This window comes from Polyodon spathula, chromosome 6 (genome assembly GCF_017654505.1).
Source record: "Polyodon spathula isolate WHYD16114869_AA chromosome 6, ASM1765450v1, whole genome shotgun sequence".
Lineage (NCBI taxonomy): Eukaryota > Metazoa > Chordata > Actinopteri > Acipenseriformes > Polyodontidae > Polyodon > Polyodon spathula.
Window position 1 is genome coordinate 71,057,369 of NC_054539.1, and position 16,909 is coordinate 71,074,277.

At 38.6% G+C, this 16,909-nt stretch overlaps 1 protein-coding gene across 1 annotated transcript in view; it reads right to left on the reverse strand.

The window, feature by feature from the left end:
- LOC121317563 (wiskott-Aldrich syndrome protein family member 1-like) overlaps window positions 1–16,909 on the reverse strand; it is a 61,238-nt gene that overhangs the window by 26,550 nt on the left and 17,779 nt on the right. Inside the window, 2 exon segments of the mRNA XM_041253639.1 lie at window positions 3,486–3,620; window positions 6,284–6,444. Of these exon segments, the coding sequence (XP_041109573.1) occupies window positions 3,486–3,620; window positions 6,284–6,416 (268 nt within the window). The 5' untranslated portion in view covers window positions 6,417–6,444.

A 16,909-nucleotide genomic window follows, 5' to 3' on the forward strand; every position in this document is an offset into this window, starting at 1 on the left:
TTCTTCACATATAGCAGGAACCCAATGCACAGTGGTTATTTGACTAAAAAGGCAATAGCAGCTGCTCTGTAAATCAGAACTCTATTTTGTCTACTGTAAAAAAGAAAAAAAATGTACGTTAATGGGTTGGGGTGGTGAAAAATAAAGCCCTTAAAAAAAAAAAAAAGATAATAATAATAAATAATAATAATAATAATATATATATATAATATATATATATATATATATATATATATATATATATATATATATATATATATATAACAACACACTCACTACACTACAAAATAAAATAACTCCCTTTCTATAATGCACATATAGTGAAGCAAAAATGTAACTTCCTGTGAATTAACAATGATTAAAGCACCATGTAATCAACGCTATATTTCATTTCAGTGGATCGTTTTAATTAGCAGTTTTTAAACTATAAATGGGCTGGCTAAACGGCGGGTGGGAGTTCAGTTCAAAGTGTCTGGCTGCCGGAGCGGGGCTGAATCGTCTCGTCTCCCGGAGAAAGCCGCAGCTCCTCTCGCAGCAAAAAAAAGAAATACATTAGGAAAGATAACAACATAACAGGCCTAATATTTATTTAGTTATAAGGTGCCAGCGCAGCTTTTCTTCAGTTCAGATACTGTATCAAAAGGGAGAGAAAGAAACAGTTAGACTGAGAAGTTGTTTATAGTTTGAACAACGGTACTGTATTTACCGTGTTATAGCGAGGGAGCACTGTATATGGTGGTGGGGGGGACTGCCACTGAATGAACAGATGTGATATTTAATGAAATTTAATGAAATATCCAATTCATCAAACAGCTCTAATTCAGCCCAAGTACACACATACCAAAGAGACACAGTGCTCAACTATGGTGTACTGTCAACAGCTCTATTGATCTTTTATAGCAATCACTGTTACCAAGGGTAATGTTCACATTATTATTATTATTATTTTTTAAGTGAAACTGTCACATTTTTTTGTGTAACACGCTGCTTGATCCACAATGATTTTCAAATGTCATACTAAAATATGATGCCAATACCATTTACACAAGATTTTTCTTGTTCATTTTTCTGTTTGTTCACATTTGCTAAAGCTAGTTGCTCTGATGTAGGAAGCAAAAGAAAAAACGTTAACAGAAAATACCACCAAAACTTATTCAATGTGTTACACAATTGCATATTTGCATATGCCTACCAGGCTGCTCCATTTACAAGCAGGTGCCATGACAACTGGAATGATTAGCCCTTCCTTTTATAACTGTTCTACGTTTGGTTCTTTAGAGTAAATTGGTGACCTCTGAAAACACTAAACTCGTGGGTGTTTTATTTATCCAATATTCTGCACCCTAAAACAGAATAACCTTCGTTTAATTTATTCACTTTGTGCCCGCAGGGCCAGCACAGGTACCTCTTAATAGTGCAAGCACGAATACAAAAAAGAAGGTAAGTAGACCATACTCTATAAATAACAAAATGGGACATTCCGAAATCGAACATGAAATACTGTACTAGTATTATGACTTCTGGTAGAAGTGATATAATTGTGCATTTTATTTGATTACACAATGTTAAATAAAATATCTAAATTATGTTCATAGTTTTTTTTAGTTTTATTTTAAGTGGTGGAAACTTCTGGCCATAGCTGTAGTACAGTGGTTCAAGATATTTCCAAGTCACTTCTTTAATGTAAGGTACATGTATTAGTTTTATTTGCCCTGTATCAATTCAAGAAGACACTTGTCTGGTTTAACGTGCTATGTTGCAGATGTTGTCCTACACTATCGTATACACGTGTTTATCGCTTGCTGGGAGTAATGAGTTAACAATAAAAAAAAAAGATACAATACAACTGACCCCACATTAAAGTTTTTTGAGGGCAACATTATCCGTCTATAAATGGGTACCACTGCAGCCTTTCGACTTCAGTATTACGACTGTGTGGTGAACAGCAGCAGCTGCTGTACTGTGTGAGAAACAGGGACAGTTTTGTAAGCCAGGTTGCTCCAATTGTTACCCAAGGACAACAGGGGCAATAAAGACCTTGTTTTTAGTCATAGTGCATTTGTGTCCTGTTTGCCAACTCTACTCAGACAAATGCAAGAGCCAAGCAGTAACCGACACTCAATCTGCAACTACATTTTAAAGCTAAATATTTGCATTATTTTTCATAGTTTTAGTCATAACAACAACAAAAATAATAATTATTCAGATATTTATGTGAGTTATTCTACTTTGTTTTATTATGGCAAAAATGATAGCCTGTTAATATACAGGGCTGTTCTTCGACCCAGGGACACAATCTTCATTTGCAGGATTGAGGAGTGGGCTTTGTAGTAGTTGTTTTTACAACACAATAGCAAGAGGAACCTGCTTTATTCTGTAAATTGTTTAGCCAACTGCTTAATACCGATCAGCTGGTTTTATATGTCCACACTTTTGTTTTCTATGATCAATAAACAATGCTAAATGCAATTAGTTCCAGATCAATATAATAATAACTCTTGCATATCCAAGTGCAGATGCAGTATGCTTGTTTTACAGAAACATGGTTTAAACTGAAATGAAGCAGAGCAGCAGGGGAAGGCTGAAAGAACAATTATTCTTCTGTTAGAAATCAGAAACATTTTCTTATATTGGCAGCGAGTCAACAATCAATTGGAGTAAATATTTCATGTTAAGAGTATTCAAATATAATTTCCATATAAATAGAACAGAAAGGATGTTCACTCAGACAATTATGACTGCTTTTGAATAAAATGTGCACAATGATACTCGTATGATTTATAAATCACGCTGCTAGGTTCAGAATTAGTTATGGCCCAGTAGCTCAAAGCCCCCAACTGCTTCAAAAAACATCAAACCATTATCCTTCAGTTGGATCTCACCATAGCTATTTATTCATCTCCAAAAAGCAGCAGCTGCCTTGCCAGGAACTGAAACTGGCATTACTGCCCAGGTAAGCATCAGAAAGCTTTTTACTGGCTCTTGTTGCACCATGTCTTGACAGTGTGGAAAGCCAGAGAAAGGGGAAAGGGGAATCAAGGAACGTAATATAGAGAATATAGTATATGAATGCAGTAATGAGACTGTACTGTGAATTATGACCTGGTGAGACTGAGGATAATCCATAGACACTGCTGAGTGATCTCAGGAGTAAAGACAACAACTGATTGAAGAAGACTAGGCTGCTAACCAAAGCCAAGGTCAAAGCAGAGAATAAATCATGTGCAAGACTCTAAAGGAGCATTAAAGTGCAAGCCTGCAACTGGACTGTGGATATTATATATTTCTATAAAAAATAAAAAAAAATAAACAACATACATGTTGGAGTAAAAAAAAAAAAAAAAAAAAAAATGCATTCCCTCAGAAATCTCCATTTTACTCTTTACATCTTTTTCAAATCCATTGTAAGTGAACCCAGCAGAAGGCATTTTAGCGGTGCTCTCTCTCTTGAGTGAAGCATGTGAACAGCAGTTTGACACACTTACGCTCTTCCTCCTTGGGGTCCAGCTGTGTGACACTGACGGAGAGGCTGTCCACGCGCTCCTGTAGAGAGTTCACCCGGAATGAGAATGCGTGGGCCTCATTAAACAGCTCCCCGAACACGTCTTCTGCATATTTACCTGGAAGCAAGACAAAATCGCATTGAGCCTGTTCTACTGCAGCGAGACACTGTATGGAAAAGGAATTGCATCTGGAACATCTTTATCTGGGTCAAGAGAAATAAGACAAGACAGTGAGGGGGAGGGCCGTTGAGGCAAATGTCTCTCCAATTACCAAATCATTTTATGTCCACGAGTTTATGTAACATGTGCATTATACTACAGCTTCTGATTTGAGGTTTTACCCAGCAAGCACACACTAAAAACAAACCCAAAAATTTTCCTATCAACACAGATTTTTCGCCATCAATAAAAATTAAAACAATTTCTAAAAATAAACACCAAAAAAATGTATTCATAATTGTACTGTAATGTTTAAATATATATATTTTTTTTGTATTATTATTATTAATTTAATTTATTATTTACGGTGGTTTAGTTGGTGTATTAAGTCTGGTCCTCAATGCCATCCAAGCTCAGTCACTATTCTATTATTAGTCAATACCACAGCCAGAGGCAGATTAACCCTTTGCGGTCCTATGTTGGACCAGGTCCGACATTACAATTTCCCCTTTTCCAGTCCAATGGTGAAATAACCATTCAGAACTGGGCAGACACATGGCAAATTACATTTAATAGAGAAAAGTGTAAGGTACTGCACGCAGGAAATAAAAATGTACATTATAAATATCATATGGGAGATACTGAAATTGGAGAAGGAATCTATGAAAAAGACCTAGGAGTTTTTGTTGACTCAGAAATGTCTTCATCTAGACAATGTGCGGAAGCTATAAAAAAGACTAACAAGATGCTCGGATACATTGTGAAAAGTGTTGAATTTAAATCAAGGGAAGTAATGTTAAAACTGTACAATGCACTAGTAAGACCTCATCTTGAATATTGTGTTCAGTTCTGGTCACCTCGCTATAAAAAAGATATTGCTGCTCTAGAAAGAGTGCAAAGAAGAGCGACCAGAATTATTCCAGGCTTAAAAGGCATGTCATATGCAGACAGGCTAAAAGAATTGAATCTGTTCAGTCTTGAACAAAGAAGACTACGCGGTGACCTAATTCAAGCATTCAAAATTCTAAAAGGTATTGACAATGTCGACCCAAGGGACTTTTTAGACCTGAAAAAAGAAACAAGGACCAGGGGTCACAAAAGGAGATTAGACAAAGGGGCATTCAGAACAGAAAATAGGAGGCACTTTTTTACACAGAGAATCATGAGGGTCTGGAATCAACTCCCCAGTAATGTTGTTGAAGCTGACACCCTGGGATCCTTCAAGAAGCTGCTTGATGAGATTCTGGGATCAATAAGCTACTAACAACCAAACGAGGAAGATTGGCCAAATGGCCTCCTCTCGTTTGTAAACTTTCTTATGTTCTTATGTTCTTTCTTTCAGACCGAGGGATCATTATGTTAGTACCATGATTCTTGTACTTCTTGATAATAGAAACAATAGTTGAAATTGAGATACTCAGATGCTTGGAAATCTTCTTGTATCCTTCTCCAGCTTTATGACAAATAAATAATTTTCTGCCTAAGGTCTTCAGATAGTTATTTACTTTTTAGATATATATGTGAAGTAAATAAAATGCAGGTTAGTTTATTTAGATTTGCTACTGTTTAGATAAACTGAATAGACCCCACTTTCTCAAACCATCTCAAAGTGATCTATATTGCTATGTTCAGAGATTTAAACATTGTTGTAGGGAAATCGGAATTGTTATCATTTAGTTACTACATTTATTTTCAAAAGAACTGTATGATTTGAATACACTGAACTGAAGTATTAGCTACGACATATGACTGTTATACTTTACCTAGAGTTTAAGGATTGAAATATTAGCTGAAGAGATTAACTCTTCGTTGACACTATTTCATGAGTTTTACAAATATAATTACAGTACACGAGAGGCCTGAAGTAACTACTGTAATTAGCAAAAACATGTCTGCCAGGAAGGTATTCATTATCTTACAATAATGATGCATGCATACGTCCTTCTACCGGAAACAGTGCTGTACCGAGAAGGAGTAAGATGAAGTGTGAGGAAAACCTAGGACAGACCTTTACAAAGATTTTAGCGACTGATTATGTGAAATTTTCCTATGAACACTGTTTGATCATTACGAGACAGGTTCCTGTTGCCTTCACTTTTTTTTTTTAAATTGAAAGAATGTATCCAATTTATAGACTGTTGTGCCTGCAGATGACTGGATGGCCCACTTAGAAGAGGAAACCATGTTTTTTTTATTATTTCTGTTAACTGGATCAGGTCCCAAACTGTCATCTATAGAGTAGAGCCATCTTTAAAAGAATACCTGCACATCATTCCAACCCGAAGTATAAAATACAAGCAAAGAACAAAAAATAGCATTAATAGAAGAAAAATTATGACCTGTGGTAATAATGATAGTACTACTATGATGCAAGTCAAGAATAATGATAGTGCTATTATGATGCAAGTCAATGTAGAATTTGCACCATCTTTGTCAAAGGAAAAGAAAACCATAATACTCCATGTAGTGATTCAGTACAAGGGATAACACTTAGCATATCATCCCATATACTGTAGAAATATCCATTCAGGTGAGGAAATGCTCAGTGTACATATTCAAGGGGAATAGGTTTGTTAGGAGCTGAAGACAAACAGGAGAGACATGAACATGCACACACTTACTCAGGCTGCTGAGCTGCCGTATTATATTTGCCAGTGACACGTTAGTCACACATTCCAGCTCATTCTTGATGCCTCTAGGCAGCACCGTATGACACAGGTGCCTGGGCTCAATGTTCCTCTTCACTAGTGGCATTCTTGGGTGAATCTAAAGGCCAGGACACCTAGGAAGAGAAACAAAACTATGAAAACATTGATCTTTAAACGGTTAGCTTTTGTTTTGTTTAGCCATGTGCCAGTTTGCACATGTAGTATACTACACACATAAGACGCATTAATCGTCACCTGGTGATTAAAGTAAATGCACTTTGATATACTTTTTGTATGAAAAGCACTATATAAATAAAGTATTGATTGATAAAGTGCTGTTTAGGATCAATAATCACATTACAGCACAGCTGTCTATCAAGCCCTACCCCAGTTTTGTTTCTGTTATACCCAGCTCTTAAATTCTCATGGAATATTTCCTAGATCCGGACTGCCACAACCTCCATACCCCCACTGCCCCCAAGCACATCTAAAACAATTAAAAAATAAAATAAAAAAACCAAAATCATACAAAGCAACTACATTTATTTTGTTTTAAACCACACCAGTTTGTTAGACAGGTTTTATAAACATCTCTTACACATTTTGTTTTTCTGTTTCAGTAGCCAGTTAGGAGATTACATAAAGTACACTTAAGTAAAACTATAAAACTTCAAATAAGTAAAACGTGTGTGTGAATCGACCTTATTTACAGGTGCAACTCTGGACTTTCACAGAGAAGATCTCCGACTCCCAACACATTAAGTAAATTGCATTGTTATAAGACAAAAGTTACATTCCCCGTTTTAGATTCACAAATTAAAATAAAAAGAAAATAAAAAGGTTTTCATAAAAAACCGGACCGTGTTTTAAATTGTTTCTCAGGCCATTCAGTCAAGTACTTTAATTCGTTATAATGTTTAAAACCAATTAAACTTGTACTTTTTCAGGCAATCACACTGATTTCTTGGGTTTCAGGTCTGCTGAGTAGTGTCTTATTTCAATCACAGAAACAAAGCAAATACATTGTGTCAAGTTTACACAGCAGTTAACTGGTTTACAGGTGCACATGATACCAGTGGTCTAGCCAGGATTTTGTTTGGGGTGGGGGAGGGTTGGACGGAGATTTTTGCAGATGGGTAACGATTTATAAAAACATTTCTGTACGTAAAAATTAACTACACTCCAAACTTTCAATTAACTTCAAATTGCTCTATTAAGAACCATGATGTTTCACCTCACAATCACACTTTTCACTACTATGCGCTTATCCAACATACCAATTAATTAACAGAAAGAATAACCTACCTAACCTGATTTTAGTCCATCCTCCTGTTTTTCATTGCAAACTTGTCAAATACCTATAGTTTTACAACTACTTAAAGCATGATTCGCACGGGGGTTAAAAGCAGAGGATGTCTAGTAGCCTCCCAGATGTGGATTACACTATCAATGAAAGTTGGTAAATTCAAAATGAGATGTGGCCAGAGAAGGCTCCTTTGTGTATGATTTGTAAACAATGAGCCGGGTTTAAATAACTAATTTCGTTGCACCTTCGTTTCTAAAGGCTACAATAACCATTTCGTCCATTGCTTTAAGTGATATGTATTTCTATGCATATCTTTACATGCATCGTTGTGGCAGGGAAGAAAAGCCCAGTGTGTAAATAGGGAGCAAGGCAAAGCCCTGCTTCTAATTGTATTGTGGTGTAATGTACTATTATTTAAAATAAATGTATTGGTTTGGTGTTTCTTAGGAACAGGAAAATGTATTAAGATTTGTTGTATTTAAATAGGCTACACTGTGTGGTTTGTGTATTGATGGTGGTTGGCAGGGATGGGGTTAATTCCTATCCCTGGCAAAAACATGGGAGAATGTGGCTGGAGCCGTTTATTGAATTATTGTTTGAGTGTTGTAATTACTGTTAGATGGTCACAGGTATAAAAACCTGCAGCTTTTGTTATTTGTGGTGGGTGGTCGAGAGGAGTAAAGTGTGTGAGAGACGGGAAAAACCGAAACAGAAAGTAAAAAGAAAAAGCAACAGTGGGTGATACATTTTAATGTGTGACAATAGTGTAGTGCTCTTCCAAGTACGGAGAGGAAAAAAAAAAACCTTGTTTAAATTAACTACTGCACAATGCAAGCTAAGTATCTTCCTTCTGTAGAAGCCCTTAAAAAAACGACCACAAATAACATTTTCAAAAAAAATGTCCAAAGCAGTTAACGTTCTTGTTTATTATTCAAATGATAACAACATTTTAATTCGTTGTTATCATTTCCGTACTGCTTTTCTGTGACCTGTACTGTAGGGGGCGGGACAAAGTTAGCGCTGCATTGTTTTGATTTAGGTTGCTAAAACCTAGTTTTCAGCATTTGAGGTAAAATAGTAGAAATGGACGACAAAGCAAAAAAAGCAATGTATATTTCGGTGATTGATCGTGTCAAGTTATTTCCCCAAAGAAACTGTACATGCAGATGGAGGTAATTGTTTTGCATATAATGTGTCTTTGGAGAAAACATGATCGATTGGTATTTAGCTTCAAAATCACATATTAAAGGCTACTACAGATGCTGCTGAACAGAACGTAAAATAAACAGCTTTTAGAAACCAAACTGGAAGGTCAGCCCAGACAAAAAGTATTCCTGTTGGCAAGTTAAATCAGTACACAGCGATCTAGCACACCACCTCGCTTCAACCTGCTGCTTACTTTTTCGCAGTTGGAATTTTAGACCTGAATAGCCATGTATAAGTTTTTGGGCTGTTTCTAATCGATTTCCACATCTGTTAACCTGGCAAAGCTTTGCCTTACACTTCATACCAATTCAGCGGATGCAGAACGTGCAGTCTCAATGTATGGGCAAGTCAACTGCAGGGGGGATGCTGCATGTTTGCCTTTAACAAATGACAGCACTCTGTTTTAGTAAGGAAGCAAGTACCACTATTTTCTCTTAAGCTTTATAGTGTTCTGAAATACTTAATGTTTAAACAGGTCCACGAAATCCTAATTTTATTCTGCAAACTAAACGTGAAAAATACGTACATTTACTGTGATTTAGTAGACCCTTACTTACCCCTTGGCAAACGATGGCAGCTGCCTTTTAAGATCTGCAGCTGCCACATCATTTGCCCTCCGGGTCAATGAGCTAGTGTACCGAAGCTCTGTCTCTTTTCTACATGACCGACTTCCTTTTAACCCATAGAATGAAGTGTCAGGCCAAGCAGTCCAGATTATTCTGTTCCCATTACTTAGTGCCGTCAAAAGTCAGGAAGGAGATTTACCACAAACAATCATTGTCTTTCTGTCACAGTGCACCATGATTCTATTGGAAATGACACTGGCAGAGTCACACAATGAATGTGTGAGGGAGGCAGCACCTGTGTTGAAAACTGGGAGAAAGTGGGCAGCAAAGGAAGCTGTGGAAAATGCAAAGGCTGCCCTTCATATCAATGATATCATGGGGCAAGTACAGCATGGAAGAGGTGGCCTTGGTCTCAATTCAGCTCCTCCTACATGGCACAAAGCAGCCCCAGCTCAACGGAGGAAGCTGGTAGTGAATGAGGTGCAAAAGCAGAACAGGATGAGATGCGTAAAGGCAGTTTCCCAGGCCAAGCAGGGAGAATGGACGAGATGGGAAAGTGTGGAACAACGCAAGACGGGCTACCGAGATCTATGGACAACGGAACAAAGCAGGATCAATTTCCTCAACAGGTCAACATATGACGTTCTCCCATCACCACAGAACCTTTGTGTTCATCACCAGCTACATTAAGCCTTTGTGGTCCTATGTCGGACAAGGTCCGACATTACAATTTTTCCATTCCGGTCCGATGTTGGACCCTGTCCAACATCATCAAAAAGACGTCAATCACAGGTCCCTAGTCGTCTTTTCTCCTGAAAAAGCAGAGAAAAGCTTTCAATGGCCGAGAGAAACCAAAAAAAAAACAGGAGGGGGATCTGAGCAATACACATACTCCCTTCACCACAGACATAACACGGACATAAAACAAACAAGATAGCTGCTTATGCATACAGCGCTCAAAGAAAATCACAGACATTTGCCAAGCTTTTTGAGATGTTATAGTAATAAAATTATGACATGGATAGCATTATTGAGGAGTTTGGTGATAAAATGGGTGATCAGGAGATGATTTATCAGTATAAATGTAAAAATGTAAATAATGGTCAGTGCAGTTCACAGTAAAGTGAATATCATTGGCTTGTGCACATTGGACGATGGTGCTACTGTCTGTGCCCAAGCCAAGATACTGACCGATGAATAACCTTCCTGTTGTAACAGTAGTAATGCTCAATGCTCACTTGTGAATATGGTGCATGCAGTAGCTAGGGAATGGATCATGAACTGCCAGGACACCTAACTGCAGCCTAGCAATTCTTTGGATTTCTCTGCGCCGTCTGAGACCCTCTCAACCAAATAGTTTGGGAAACAAAATCTATATAAGAAATACAATATCCTGTGTTTGGAGAGAGTCGGGGCGCTTTATATTGCTACAGCAAGGCGATCAATAAGGAAAACAATATTATAATTTCTTTATTTTCATTAGTGAAGTATTGGTATAGTTTTTAAAAATAAATATTTATATATATATATATATATATATATATATATATATATATATATATATATATATATACATACACACACACACACACACACACACACACACACATATATACAGTACTGTGCAAAAGTTTTAGGCAGGTGTGAAAAAATGCTGTAAAGTAAGAATGCTTTCAAAAATAGACATGTTAATAGATTATATTTATCAATTAACTAAATGCAAAGTGAGTGAACAGAAGAAAAATCTACATCAAATCCATATTTGGTGTGACCACCCTTTGCCTTCAAAACAGCATCAATTCTTCTAGGTACACTTGCACAAAGTCAGGGATTTTGTAGGCATACAGTCAGGTGTATGATTAAACAATTACACCAGACAGGTGCCAATGATCATCAATTCAATATGTAGGTTGAAACACAATCATTAACCGAAACAGAAACAGCTGTGTAGGAGGAATAAAACTGGGTGAGGAACAGCCAAACTCAGCTAACAAGGTGAGGTTGCTAAAGACAGTTTACTGTCAAAAGTCATACACCACGGCAACACTGAGCACAGCAACAAGACACAAGGTAGTTATACTGCATCAGCAAGGTCTCTCCCAGGCAGAAATTTCAAGGCAGACAGGGGTTTCCAGATGTGCTGTCCAAGCTCTTTTGAAGAAGCACAAAGAAATGGGCAACGTTGAGGATCGTAGACGCAGTGGTCGGCCAAGGAAACTTTACTGGCAGAAAACAGTGCGACCCTGGTACACCCATCTACTGGAGAAGTCTGGTCAGAAGTGGCCTTCATGGAAGACTTGCGGCCAAAAAGCCATATCTCCGACGTGAAAACAAGGCCAAGCGACTCAACTATGCACGAAAACACAGGAACTGGGGTGCAGGAAAATGGCAGCAGGTGCTCTTTCTTGGCTGTAGCAGAAAGCAGTTTGTTCGCCGAAGGGCTGGAGAGCGGTACACGAATCAGTGTCTGCAGGCAACAGTGAGCATGGTGGAGGTTCCTTGCAAGTCTGGGGCTGCATTTCTGCAAATGGAGTTGGGGATTTGGTCAGAATTAAATGGTCTCCTCAATGCTGAGAAGTACAGGCAGATACTTATTCATCATGCAATACCATCAGGGAGGCATCTGATTGGCTCAAAATTTATTCTGCAGCATGACAACGACCCCAAACATACAGCGAAATTCATTAAGAACTATCCTCAGCATAAAGAAGAACAAGGAGTCCTGGAAGTGATGGTATGGCCCCCACAGAGCCCTGATCAGGCCTTTTGTTAAGTACTGTACATTCTATCTGCAGTGTTGGAATTAAAATTTAAAAAAAAATTCTGTTGCTGTGTTTATTTGCTTCACAGCCATATTGTTTGTGGTCAATAAATCAAATATGAGTAATTGTTGGTTTTGTTTTCATTGTAAGTTTTTGTAAAGTACTGTAGTTCAAAGTAACATTACAGTTAAAATGTAAGGCTGTAGTTAATGCATACCTGTGGCAAAGCGTAAGCCTTGCACAGTGAAATATGTAGTTTATTGTATGTTTTTGTGTTAATTGTTACAATTGATTTAATTGTTTAGCTGCTGTGGCGCTCCGCTGGGGACGATTACCGGTCTGCGTGGAGCAGCAGCTGAAAGCAATCAGCTATTCCAGCAGGCAGGTGGGCGTGTCTCAACAGAGCGTCAAGATAAAAGCATGGCGATCGCTGTGATCGGGGCTGCTGCAAGGCCTGCCGTTTTCACGGCACCTTTTGAGTTATAGTTTGGGGTATTGTGTTTTATTTTGCACTTTTTGTACGGTTTACTGTATTTGTCCTCTGTGCGTTACCATCGCTGGTAACGTCACATGACCGCCTTTATTTTACTTTCACTTTCTGTTTGTTGTTAATAAATCCTGCGCGCCTGTGCCGGCGTTTCAACACCACCTCTGTCTCTCTGTATGCTTGAACAGCGGCTACCCACGCGTGTGACCCGAGGAAGACCCTGTCACATATGGTGTCGGAAGTGGATTCCGCTGCATCCTGCCGAAGCAAGGCTAGATGGCTACAGAGAGACAGGAGGAGCAAACCCCTGAAATTTTTTGGGGGGGACAAGGGCAGACCGCAGGTAACCCTGAGGGGCTGCTGAAGGAGAGGGATGGAGCCGCTGTCCTTAAAGGCACTGTGAAGGAGCCGAGACATCCTGCCCGAACGCCAGAGAGGCCGAGGAGGGTCCGTCCCCGAGAGCTGCAGAAGGAGGAGTTCCGGTCCTGGAAGCTGGCGAGGGAGGAGGAGAGACTGCCTGCCCGGACGCCAGCGGGAGGAACTGCCTGCCGAGCGTCAGCGAAGGAGGACCTGTCGTTTGTGGGGGATCGTCACAGAAGGAGGCGGGTCAATCCTCTGGAGAGGAGCCCCGTGAAGGGACACTGGGTTTAGGGGGTAATAATTGTGGGTGTATTGTTGTTAATTATTGGTATGTGGATAGTGGTTGTATGTGTGTGCATGTTTATTGTTTAGCGATGCTAACGTTGGAGCCTGGTGTCTGGTATGGAGGAGGTTGCGCCTGGCTCTAATGTTCCCTCCCATCCACCCTTGTGTTTTTTTGTTTTGTCGAATGGACCCCTATGGGTTCCATTCTGAGCGGGAGGATATGTGGCAAAGCGTAAGCCTTGCACAGTGAAATATGTAGTTTATTGTATGTTTTTGTGTTAATTGTTACAATTGATTTAATTGTTTAGCTGCTGTGGCGCTCCGCTGGGGACGATTACCGGTCTGCGTGGAGCAGCAGCTGAAAGCAATCAGCTGTTCCAGCAGGCAGGTGGGCGTGTCTCAACAGAGCGTCAAGATAAAAGCATGGCGATCGCTGTGATCGGGGCTGCTGCAAGGCCTGCCGTTTTCACGGCACCTTTTTGAGTTATAGTTTGGGGTATTGTGTTTTATTTTGCACTTTTTGTACGGTTTACTGTATTTGTCCTCTGTGCGTTACCATCGCTGGTAACGTCACATGACCGCCTTTATTTTACTTTCACTTTCTGTTTGTTGTTAATAAATCCTGCGCGCCTGTGCCGGCGTTTCAACACCACCTCTGTCTCTCTGTATGCTTGAACAGCGGCTACCCACGTGTGACCCGAGGAAGACCCTGTCACAATACCCCATACTGTAAAATACAATATTTATTGAAAGTACTCAAGACTTTGAAGTAATTTGATACATTTTGCTCACACTGTGTCTAAATTGGAGTATAAATTACTCAATGACTCAAAACCTTACCTGGAGCGCTGCCTATTTCACATCACGTCTTTAGTAAAGTATCCCAACAAGTTTAATGACAGCTTTCTCTATACTGTACACACTGTACAGGGTGGCCCAATAGTGTACTTGTTAAATAGAAATGTACATTATCTATCTCTTTAGAATTACAGGATGCAAAATATTGCTTTATTACGTAGAATACCGTCCTCTCCCTAATTATGTAATTAAGCAATCTGTTAAATAAAATTACAACATAGACCTTTTGTGAACGTTAAATAATGAACAATATATCTCAACCTTTTCAAAATAATATAAATGTCTTTAACACATTTTATACACAGAGCATTTTAAGTGAGACGTACAAAAAAAATAAAGGAATCTTCATAATCAAAAAGTGTTATAATCAACAATTCAGTAGCATGGTATATAACCCCTCCCCCCCCGCCAAATTTTGGGATTATTATTATTATTATTATTATTATTACAGCAGTTGGCATAATTAATAAATTGGCTGTTGAAAATGATCTGCAAATTTACTGTATTTAAAAAGCAAACCATTCAGCCAAAAATCCTGCCATGTGTACCAGTTAAGTAAGCCAAACAAGGTAATAAACTACAACTTTTAGCAACAATTAGTGAATCACGTTCTTCATGCTCTTTAAAGCTGAAAAATGGATTTGCCCTGAGGTGAAGCTATTATACAATACATGAGGGAATCATTCCAGAATCTCCTGAAACTTCTGTGGATGCTTTAACAGCAGGCTGTGTATAAAGGAGATGGTGAAAAGCACCAAGAAGAGGTCCTCCACAGTTCATGGTCATTATTATTGGTTGCACCTAAAAAGTTAAACTCCCAATAAATTACTTAGTAGCATATGAAAAGACATATCCTATACACAATCTGTACTGAAAGCATCATTTAAGGGGTATTAGAAAGATAAATCTAGTGCGATTACTGAAGGCAATTAAAACAGCACTTTGTTAAATCTTTGCACGTCAAGATCCATGCCCTTTATTTATTTATTTATTTACATCAAATGCTAAATTTTCAACTAAACCCCCAAGACTAAGCATCTTTAATACATGACGTTTGGATAAGCACTGAATTAATTCTACTAAAGTCAGGCATACTGTATTCATAGGAGGAGGATAAATGCTGCATGATAACACATTTTGTTAATTAACAAGAAGAACTTTTATTATTATTTACATTCATTTAGATTTACCAATATGCCCTCATAAACACAGTGAAGCCTGCACTATGCAATACTTATTCCCACAACACTACTGCCAGGGTTGTGAATTTAATTGCCAACACTATATAATATAATATATTATATATATATATATATATATATATATATATATATATATATATATATATATATATATATATATATATATATATATATATATATATATATATATATATATATATACACACACACAGTGCCTTGCAAAAGTATTCAGACCCCTGACCAATTCTCTCATATTACTGAATTACAAATGGTACATTGAAATTTCATTCTGTTTGATATTTTATTTTTAAACACTGAAACTCAAAATCAATTATTGTAAGGTGACATTGGTTTTATGTTGGGAAATATTTTTAAGAAAAATAAAAAAACTGAAATATCTTGCTTGCATAAGTATTCAACCCCCACACATTAATATTTGGTAGTGCCACCTTTCGCTGCAATAACAGCTTTAAGTCTTTTGGGGTAAGTATGTACCAGCTTTGCACACAGTGTCGGAGTGATTTTGGCCCATTCTTCTTGGCAGATTTGCTCCAGGTTGTTCAGGTTGGTTGGACGACGCTTGTGGACCGCAATTTTCAAATAGTGCCACAGATTCTCAATGGGATTGAGATCAGGACTTTGCTGGGCCACTGTAGGACATTCACCTTTTTGTTCTTGAGCCACTCCAATGTTGCTTTGGCCTTGTGCTTGGGATCAATGTCCTGCTGAAAGGTGAATTTCCTCCCAAGCTTCAGTTTTTTAGCGGACTGAAGCAGATTCTCTTGCAGTATTTTCCTGTATTTTGCTCCATCCATTCTTCCTTCAATTGTAACAAGATGCCCAGTCCCTGCTGATGAGAAGCATCCCCACAGCATGATGCTGCCACCACCATACTTCACTGTAGGGATGGTGTGTTTTGAGGCATGGGCAGTGTTAGGTTTGCGCCACACATAGCGCTTTGAGTTTTGGCCAAAAAGCTCTATCTTGGTCTCATCTGACCACAAAACCTTTTCCCACATCGCAGCTGGGTCACACTCATGCTTTCTGGCAAACTCCAGACGTGCTTTCAGATGGTACTTTTTGAGAAACTGCTTCTTTCTTGCCACCCTCCCATACAGGCCAGTGTTATGCAGAGCTCTTGATACGGTTGACTGGTGCACCATTACTGCACTCCCAGCCACTGAACTCTGTAGCTCCTTCAAAGTGATTGTTGGCCTCTCTGTGGCTTCTCTCACAAGTCTCCTTCTTGTTTGAGCACTGAGTTTTGAGGGACGGCCTTTTCTTGGCAGTGCCTGGGTGGTGTGATGCAGCTTCCACTTCCTGATTATTGATCCAACTGTGCTCACTGGGATATCCAAACACTTGGATATTATTTTGTACCCTTTCCCTAATCTATGCATTTGTATTACTTTATCTCTAACTTCTGTAGAATGCTCTTTGGTCTTCATTTTCCTTTAGATTCACAGCCTTACCAATGATCCTTCAACAGTGGGGTTTTTATCCAGAAAATGTGACAGCAACTTTAATGGTTCACAGGTGGAGGCCAATGGTAAGGTAATTGTGTCCT